The sequence below is a fragment of the Triticum urartu genome, chromosome 6A (assembly GCF_056163025.1).
Source record: "Triticum urartu cultivar PI428250 chromosome 6A, HENAU_Tu73, whole genome shotgun sequence".
NCBI lineage: Eukaryota > Viridiplantae > Streptophyta > Magnoliopsida > Poales > Poaceae > Triticum > Triticum urartu.
The window spans coordinates 586,072,106-586,081,793 of NC_141878.1; the positions used below are offsets into that span (position 1 = coordinate 586,072,106).

Here is a 9,688-nt window from a genome sequence, read left to right on the forward strand (position 1 = left end):
GACTAGTTGGCACTGTACTTTTTTGGCAAAGTTGGCAGTGTGTACTTGTGGTATGATTTGTTGAAGGCTTTGCCTACCCTTTTTCTTGAAGGCTTTTGTGCCTTTCCTGTATCTATTATACTTAAATTCAGAAAGAAGTTTACAAATTCAACCTTTTGAGCGTTTCACGTGAATGGGGTGATTATAGTATATGTATCTGAACTTTATGTACGATTTTTGTCTACAACATACTGATTGTCACAAGCTGTCCATATTGGTACGGTCTTCACTTTTTTTTCAGAAGTTTTGGTATAGATCGATATACAATGACATAAACCACATCTTCATGGGGTGGTGGTACAAGTCCTGATCCTCACATTTACACACACATGCGATGCGCCACTAGGATTTACGAACCCCTCATCATCCCTGTAATTGTAAAGAAGAGAAGTCTCACCCCCTCATGTTTAGGTAAAACACAAGTACAAGTAGGAGGCAAAAAATGACCCTAGACGGCTAGACCCTAGTCGGGCCATTGGCCGGTGGCCACCCTTTCCACATTAGGGCTGGGCCGGCTCCCCATGTCCTGCATGCCTCCTCCACAGTCCACACACCAACTCAGCCCTCCACATGCACGTACGGTGATGGTGAGACATACCATGCTACCCAAATCATCACCACTTACGTCTGTACCCTCCTTGTGTGTGTATATATTCTTCTCCTCTTTACACCTGTTGCACAGACACTACTACACTACCCGGCCAGCTCTCAGTACTCAGTTACATGCACTGCACTTCCTCTCACTCGGATCTCTTCTTCGGTTCTTCTCCTTCCTCCGGCCGCCGACATGGTAGGCAGCAAGACGCACCACCATGCCTCCTCTTCCCTCCTGCCGGAGGAGCTCAACCTCCTGCAGAAGGCCAGGTGCTCCCCTGACGACGGCAACGGCGTCGTCCATAATAATAATGGTGGAGGAGGAGGACGGGGCGCGCTGGGGCAGTGGAAGTGCCGGCTGCTGGACTCCCTCCGGCCCCGGCGCCCGCGCTGCGTCGTGTGCCTCCAGGTGCAGCACGTGACGGGCATGCCCCCGGCCGCGGAGGGGCGCGGCGTGGTGGTCGGGTGGAGGAGCAAGGGCGGCGAGGGCGAGCACACGGCGCCTGCGCGGGTGTCACGCGGCGGCGCGGCCGCGTTCGACGAGGTGTTCCTGCACTACTTCACCGCCGGCGGCTCCACGCTGCGGAGCTTCACCGTGTGGGCGGTGCTCGTGGATGAGGACTCGGCTCCTGGGGGCGGGGACATCGGCGCGTTCCCGGTGGACCTCGCCGAGGCCGCCGCGGCCGAGAGCTCACACCCGCAGTTCGGCGGCAAGGCGCTCAGCTTCCCGCTGGGCGGGGCTGCCGCCGGCGCCGTGCTCACGGTGAGCGTCTACTGCAGAGTGATGGAGCAGGAGGAGATCCATGGCGCCAACGGTACGTTAACGGATGCATGCATGTGCGAAATAAACTCTAAACGTTTGCATCGAGATCCAGTCATCCAACGGTACGTTCACGGCTGGACATCTAGATGTGAGATCACTAAAAATCAGTACTAGCAATCTTGTACTATTGACCTACTAGCTAGCTAGCTTGTAGCCTCCATCGGAGAAGTAAAGAAACCCTAGGTAGCGTCCTCACTCATCGCTGCTTGATGTGACCTGTTAATTTAGCCGAGCACTTGCATTTAAATTGTACCAAGTGTATGCCGTGCACGTTTAACATGGATCGGTACGTGGCAGGCAATGCGCGGGAGAGGAAGAACAAGGGAAAGAGCGCGTCGTACGCGTCGTGCCTGCCGGACCTGAGCTGCCTCCGGACCCGGCCGTCGGCGGCGGGGGCGGCGACGGGGGCGCCGCGGCGGGCGACGTCGCTGCGGTCGGAGCGGGGCGGGTTCATCACGATCGAGAACTCGGTGGCGGAGATGGAGGAGGAGGAGGGGTTCATCACGATGGAGAAGGGCACGGTGTCGTCGCGGTCGCGGCGGGCGGCGCTGGCGCTGGAGGCGCTGGCCGCGGAGGAGGAGGCGGAGGACGAGAAGCCGTGCCTGTTCATGGAGCTGTCGTCGTCGTCCGGGGAGGCGTCAGCGCTGGAGGTGGAGGGGGTGGAGGAGGAGTTCCTGGCGATGCTGGAGGACAAGTACTGGGCGGAGATGGCGCGGAGCAAGGAGATCGAGAAGGGGCTGAGCGTGAGCCTGGACGCCGGGCTGGACCTGGGGCTGGACCTGGACACGCTGATCCGGGACGCGGAGACGGAGCTGGCCCGGGCGGAGCAGGCGTGGAGGAGCAAGGTCGGCGCCGCCATCGTCGAGGAGGAGGAGTACAAGGAGCTGCTCCGTCGGTGGGGCAGCGGCGCCGCCAGGGACCGGGACCGGGAGCACCTCGCCACCTCCAACTCCGGCTGCTCCTGGGGCTTCGGCTTCGGCAGCCCCATCTAGTGCAGCCAACTGAACATCATATATACTTACTATATATCGTCACATCACCCATGTAATCCATGCATGCATGCATTGGGTCATTGAGCCTAAGTAAAAGTAGTGTTAAATATTAGTAGTACGATTTGCTTTTGTAATATTGCAAAGAGGAAAGGAACACGAACCAATCAGAAGGCTGCTCCTGTCTTGGTTCATGCGACTGAGCACGGCGCAAACCTGGCAATACCGAGACGCCTTGTGGTTTTTGCATGTAGTGTGCTGCATCCTTGGGAGCAAAGCAAAGCAAAGCGAGAGCAACTAGCCCTTGGCCGCATGTACGGCCGCATACGAGGCGACCGGCCCGGCGCAAAGGAATGTCTCGAATGAATGATGGCAAACAGTCGGGTGAAGCGGAGTGAGAGCATGGGGATCGGCGACCAGGGAGGGCGGCCGGTCCCCACAGCCACCTTGCAGCACGGCTTCATTTCATGCCTCCTCATGTACTAAATTACACAGAAATGCCCACAGTTTCCATCATCGGCCTGGTACTGATGGTCTGCAGGCCCCAACTAAATAATCGTGGCCGAGTGTGAGGCGAAGCAGAATAGCATTCATTCGGGTGAATTCCAAACCAGCCAGGGGTTTTTTATATGGTGTGAAAAGTCGAACACAGAGAGGAAGGGAGGGGGTATGGAATTATGACATTGCATCCTACCTAACTAGGATTATACAGGTGTTACAGATGATGAAATTCAGAGAGAAGGACGGAACTGGTTCCAAAAATATGAAAGCCAACTTATAGTAGTGATGGCCCCCTACGCTAAAGAGCTGGCTAAAGGAATGGTTTTTGTGTACAGGTACAACAAAAAATAAGCAATCTACCTTGCCCTGGCCCTGGATCTTCCAAAACCTGCAGGGCCCGCCCGCCATCCGCCGAGGGTCTATTTTGGAATGGTGATGTGATTTTCCAGATCCCATACCACAATCTTGCCGTCCAGCCCTACATCCACGAGGCACAGACAGTATTAAAGGGGTGTCAACACAACACATCCTTCAGACAAAAAAAACTGGAATGGGCTAGGAGAGGTCAGTTAGTCTTGTTTCAACCTGATGTGCTGAACCGTTTGACAATACTCTCGCTCCCTTTTCTCAACGGCACGATGCAACTGAGGATACAGAAGACCAGAATTATATATCAGAGACAAAAGAGCGGCACTAGAACGGCAAAATGGTGGAAACAGATGGAAGCAGGGAAGTACGTTATGCAGTTCTCATGAGCGCCGCCTCGAGGCTTCGATGGTTCGACAGTGTCGCTGCTCGACCCTTGCCTCGATTGGCCGTACAACTTTCCAAGGGCCTCTGAGAGCTGAAACATAATATATTCATTTAGTATTAGCCCCATGCCTCCTTTTAACAAAGATGTTAGCATAGCTCTAACGTTAGCTACAAGAAATGTTTCTTCCTTCCACACAGTCTTTACAACTTCAGCGTCTGTAGCCATAAAATTGCAGCAGATCATACGCATGAAATAGTTTATCCTATATTATAGCAGGCACCAACTCACGGTATATAGTTCTACAAAAGCATCGGAAAACTGACAATTTACTTCCATCATTAAAAATCAGCAGCATACAAAGGTCAGACGAGACCATAGCAAGTCATTTGTTCGTACTTGTGTTAGAACAGTGCCAAAATCAGAGTCAGACCAGCAACCGTGTGCAGCACTGCAGTGTGCCCATTTCACTCAAGTTACTGTTCCTTAACAAAATCTAGAGGGGCTTGAAATGTTTGACATCCAAGTAGAAGGACCATGGATCAGATTGTTCATGCAAAGGAAACCCAACTTTATATAACTAACCAGACACCATCTCAGAAGATCTCACACTCATGCACACATAAAATCGCATATAGCCTACAGCAAATTTAACCTGTACTCAACCATTCAGGAAGCAGTTCACCCTACTTCTACAGATGCAAACAGAACAATCTCATGAACAAGGGATAAATAGCAAACACATATAACAACATACAGCAGAGAGGCCTGATAAGCATAAGAGGCACCTGCGAGGCTTTTGAAGTTGATGGAGTAACTTTCCTTTCATCCAAATATCTGACAAAACTCCTATAGGATACAAATATGTAAATACATATTGTCAAAAAGAACATGTCCATGAGAGAAAAACTTTAAGACCTGGGTATCAAGAGCTACTAGCAAACCCTGAACTTTAATTAGTGTCATTTGTCAAAGATTGAAATGGAATATTTTTTCCTAGGTACAATGAGACCGTAAGAATTAGCAAGCTGAAGGTGCCTCAAAATGAAGTTAACAGTTGACATGGTTTTTACAGGAAGCAATGGCCACTTCAAAGCACTGCTAGAATGAAGAGAAAGTGCAGCTAATTTAACAAAACAGTTGCTATGCACAATTTTCTTACCAAAGTCCAGTCTCATCTGCAGCAAAGATCAAAGGATTGCAGTCAAATCCAACACCAATCGCCATCTTTTCAGAAACAAAAAGAATCTGAAATTTGGAAGAGTTCACTCAATTAATGAAATGTGGAGATCACCACATGCAACTAAACAATAGCAAAAGGGAAAATGCTGACCCACATCACGGAGAGGCAGATCACGCAGTGCCAAATTTTGCGCAGCAGGAGACCCTTCAACGTCATCAACGAAATAAATCATGGAACTGTGCCCTGGAAATAACACAACAAGAATCAATTCAGTGTCTGCAAAAGTTTGCATGGAATCTGCAGCTACTTAGATACTTTGCATGGATAGACCAAAGGGCCAATAGTCTCACAAAGGAACCCAAATTCAGTTAGGAGAAAGTTAAAAATAGAACATCAAGAAACCAATAATAATCTCATTAGCCTAAAATGATTAGGACAAACCTTAATTATGAAGAGACCTATTAATAAAATTTTGGAAGTTCAAATACCACAATGGAAGAGGTTCACTAATTACAAGAATAAGATTGTGAAAACCCTTGGCAGGTAATTATGTTGAGTTCGTAAACAATTTGTGCCTAGATGGCTGCTGAGAAGTAATGCAAATCAGTGGCACCCATATAAACAAGAAGCTAGGTGGGAAAACCTGCATAGGCCAATGTTTTTCCACTTGGCGACCACCTTACACCAAATGCCCATGTAGGTGATAGATCAAGTTGAGCAATTTGCTGCATCCGAATAGGAGAAAATGTTACAAGCACGACTAGCAACTTAACAAGAAAGAACACAGATTAATAAGACACTGCAAGCATAGTCCTGTGGAACATTCTGAATCATATTGATCTGGATTCTTAGGCTCCCAAGAATAGAAGAGTTGGGGAAGTATTTAATATAAAAAATGCCACCACATGGTTGAAAACAAACTTTGTGAATCAGCAGATTATTTCTTATTTTTAGCCGTAGATGGGGTGCAAAGTGCTAACAAAGTTGATAGGAGGTTACTATTGGCAAAAGCCATGCACGTTCAATTGCATGCCATTAGTCTAAAGGCGAATAAAGAAATTGGCAAGCAGATTTGGTACGTGAGATGTATACTTGCCAAGGAACAGCATATTATGAACTAACGGATCAATGAATAGCAAATACCTCTCCGAATTTCCAATCCACTGAGGCACCTGCGTGTGGTCCCCTAATCAGAAAGAGAGAAAGCATGAGACAGCTAAAGCATTTGGAATGTGTACTGACTGTATTAATGGCAAGGTTTTCAGTTCAAAAATAATGGCAAGGTCCACCTTGTATCTACACCCTTGATGATAGTGGAGAACACTCTGCATTTACCATCAGTAGAAGTTGTTGCAAGATGTATCTGAAATTAGATGAAAGCAGAGAAACCAACATTACGTCCAATAAACGGGTCGTGCATATACATGGCGTCTACACCAAACAAAATCACATCAAATAAGTTCATCCAATCATCTGATGCGAATAGGAGGTATGCTACTAGCCAGTGGCAGACAACAGCACAAATTAACTGGGGTACAGTCAGATAAGGGCACCTTTACTCTTTTATGTTGCATTTCTCATTATAGAGGGGCAAACCGCATATGATCTTTTTCACTACTCCCAATAGATAAAGAACAAAAATATAATGAATGCACCCCCTAGATAATTGTCCCTTATGTTTCCCTACTGATGATTATGCTCAAATTACTTCAAGGAGAGGCATGATATTATGCTCACATTGTTTGGATGCCACGCGATACTAGTAACAGAAGATTCATGCTTCTTCCTAATAACCTTGCTAATCCACCTGTACCATAAGAGAAAATCAAAGTAGTTCAAAGAACGCACATCAAGAGTGACACATCAACTTCAATAATTGCATGAACAGAAGAAAACACTCATCAATTAGTGCACTGGGCATAACTAATTGAAAAACAAGTTAATCAAAACAGGTACACGACTAGTGGAAGTGGCAGCGACCAATACCAGTTATTCTCTTGTTCATAGTAGCAAATGGATACAGACTTAGCACCACTTCCCACAGCAAACTTATTTTCTGCAAACAACAGAAACTTTTAGAAAGGAGTTTAAAGTGTGAGGCATTGTTTGTAAGGCGGCCTAAGGTGAGCACCAACCGGCAACTGCCCTGACGCCTAAGCACCTAATGTGGACGCCTAAGCGCTTAAAGCCGGCATAATTGCAAGGTGCTGGCAGGGCACCTTACCGCCTAAGCATCCAAGGCGGGACGCCTTATAAACAATGGTGTGAGGAATATCCAGCTACATATGTTTCACTTATGGTTCATTGCTAAATAGTTCATGTGCAGCTATGTTCTACCATGGGAGACAAGTTTTCATAACCAACTAAGGAACATAAGTACAAAAAATAGATTGCATGAAACAAACAATGGGAAACAATATCTACTTGGAGAATTTGATCATTCAGCAACGAAATAGATACTCCTAATGCATTCGGGATAGAAGTATGAAGGCAGGCTATTGGCAGAACCTTTTGGACTCCACTGGACACATAGAGCTGCACGGTTTAGCTTGAGAATAACAAGCGTAGGTACCCAATCTTGTCCTTCTTGTGTCCAAACATATCTGCAGGTAAATAAAGGAATATAAGGAAACAGATATAATTATCTTCTTTGGACTAAAAAACAGACTATTTACTTGCACATTAGAAATTATGACCAAACACTTACGAATTTCTATCATGTGAAACAGTCACAATTTTGTTGGAAGATCTACTCCAGTCTATTCCAGACACTATCTGATCATGCTACAAGATATAACAATAAAAATAAAGATGTTAATGTAATACACTTATAAACTAGCAAATGGAAATGTTCAATGGAGAAGAAAGAGACAGCTCAAGTGCAGATACTACTGCACATGCAAGAAAGAAAATAAGGAAAGTCTACCTTTGCAAGAACATGAAGTTTCTCCCACTTGTCTGTGAAAAACTTATAAATGTGTACTTCTGTGGTATTTGGACAGAAGGCAATCACTGAAAGAGAGAAATGGTTCCGAGTCAAGTTAACTGATAAGAGGGCAAGGGGCCTGCATTTATAAATGAAAATGACAACAGTAGTGCAATAGAAGGCAGCGATTGAGATTTTGTCATTACAGGCAGGCAGATTGTATGATCTACTGCTGTATTTTTTTTCCCATAAACAATTCAAGGGACAACATGTAAACACAGCAGCTAGCTAGTGGCAGAAAGGCATATCTGAAGACTATTTTCAGGAGCACATGAGGTCATGATAGGCAACAGAATTACGGCGAGGCAATACGCGCGTCGGTTTAATTCACAGAAAACACCCATTTCATTTGGTCAGCTCTCAGATTTCGTTCTAAATACCCAAATTCAGTCATGGATGCACACACCTGTGAGAAGGTGGCCAACATGAATATCCAAACCACCTGGGACTGATCCATCATCCATGTCACCTATGCTACCTCAATACAGTAACAAGCCATTTTTACTACATAGCACCAACCAACAGCCCATAAATAAATCACGAAACGCTCACCATTCACCAGCGAGAAATGATATGCATGGTGCCTCACAGATGTGAGAGGGGTTTCAAACATGAAAAAACTAAAATCACCTGTGACTGATTGATTGAATGTACCATCCGAATATGGTATCGCGGAGAGCACCGCAAGAGGGCATTTACCTGGCACCAACCGACAGCCCATAAATCACGAAACGCTCACCATGCCAGGGTCGCACGAAAGCGGAAACCAGCGGACCACCTACTGGCTATTCCACGACATAAATAATCATTCGACATGGGATGATTGGGAAACGGCGATCCGCGAGCCCGCCCGAAACCCTAGGAATCCGCCCTGAACCCGACGCATACGGGCTACGGCTACCGATCGGGCGCGGCCGCGGGTTATCCTACAGGGCTAGGACGGGCGCGGCGAACGGGGGGGGCGAATCGAACGGGCGTGAGATCTAGAGCGTAGGGGCGGGGGGAGGGTGCGGGAGGAGGGGGAGGAGAGGGCGTTACTGGAGTGGTCGGGGCTCCAGGCGTGGCAGGTGATGCACTCGGCGAACTGGTGGATCGCCTGCGCGGCCATCGGGGGAGGGCGCGCCGGAGGGGAGCCCCGCGGCGCGGCGCGGCGGGGGCGGGGGCGGAAATTGTCAATGGAGGTAGGGGGCCTGGCCTTGCGGGCGAAGGGAGCGGGGAGGGGAAGGCAGGGCAGGTACCACTACACTGCCACCACTGCGCTACAGCGCCATCACTTTCACTAGGCCGTCGAAGCGGGTGGTGGTGCGAGTAGGATGGGCCAGCCGGTCCAGCGGTCGATGAGATGGATGCCCGCACGCGCGCCCACGGTCGGACGGCCCGCCCGCCAGGCCCACGCCACCGACCACGGGTCCCACTTGTCAGCCACGGGCCTTGGGTCCCATTGTCACTTGTCGCTCCTTGTTCAAAAACATAAATAAATGTCTATGGTGTAACAAAAAATTCACTTCGAATCCCACGGCGGTTTGAGAGGAAGAAAAACATATTGTATGAATATCTTGAGTTTCTAAGCTCTCAGAAAATAATGGCATGTGGTGCATTGCGATGCTTTAGGACGCACTCTTGGGCCCATTTGTAAGCAGTTGGTTCATTGCATCTGTTCAGACGATTGTTTACCAGGTTTGGGTCGGCCCACATTGGACAAAGTGCACGGAATCGTGTTGCTTGCTCAAGCCACGTTGTGTCTCAAGGGATCACGCGTCCTTCCAACCGCTTGGGGGTCCGTGAAGAGAAAGGAAATAGCTTCGCATGGAAGGTGGAAATT

General features: G+C 48.1%; 2 protein-coding genes across 2 annotated transcripts; one reads left to right on the forward strand and one right to left on the reverse strand.

Annotated features, from left to right (window-relative positions):
• The first annotated feature begins 708 nt into the window (after nt 1-708).
• LOC125515457 (uncharacterized) lies at nt 709-2,890 on the forward strand. The gene is made up of 2 exons (XM_048680925.2): nt 709-1,448; nt 1,754-2,890. Exons 1-2 carry the CDS (start codon nt 827-829, stop codon nt 2,446-2,448), a joined length of 1,317 nt encoding a protein of 438 aa, XP_048536882.1. The 5' UTR covers nt 709-826; the 3' UTR covers nt 2,449-2,890.
• A 154-nt stretch (nt 2,891-3,044) lies between these two features.
• On the reverse strand, nt 3,045-9,120 carry LOC125515458 (actin-related protein 2/3 complex subunit 1B). Its single transcript, XM_048680926.2, has 15 exons — nt 8,905-9,120; nt 7,807-7,892; nt 7,588-7,664; nt 7,389-7,483; nt 6,867-6,936; nt 6,618-6,687; nt 6,170-6,243; nt 6,024-6,066; nt 5,524-5,605; nt 5,035-5,123; nt 4,860-4,945; nt 4,486-4,546; nt 3,684-3,790; nt 3,532-3,590; nt 3,045-3,424 (listed from the first exon to the last, which is right to left on the reverse strand). Exons 1-15 carry the CDS (start codon nt 8,972-8,974, stop codon nt 3,366-3,368), a joined length of 1,128 nt encoding a protein of 375 aa, XP_048536883.1. The 5' UTR covers nt 8,975-9,120; the 3' UTR covers nt 3,045-3,365.
• Between the last annotated feature and the right edge of the window lie 568 nt (nt 9,121-9,688).

Coding starts and splice junctions, on each gene's coding strand:
- LOC125515457 (XM_048680925.2), top strand. CDS start 827: ATGGTAGGCAGCAAGACGCACCACCATGCCTCCTCTTCCCTCCTGCCG. Junction 1,449..1,753: donor GGAGATCCATGGCGCCAACG/GTACGTTAACGG, acceptor GGTACGTGGCAG/GCAATGCGCGGGAGAGGAAG.
- LOC125515458 (XM_048680926.2), bottom strand. CDS start 8,974: ATGGCCGCGCAGGCGATCCACCAGTTCGCCGAGTGCATCACCTGCCAC. Junction 6,244..6,617: donor TCGCGTGGCATCCAAACAAT/GTGAGCATAATA, acceptor ATCTAATTTCAG/ATACATCTTGCAACAACTTC. Junction 3,791..4,485: donor CAACTTCAAAAGCCTCGCAG/GTGCCTCTTATG, acceptor ATTATGTTTCAG/CTCTCAGAGGCCCTTGGAAA.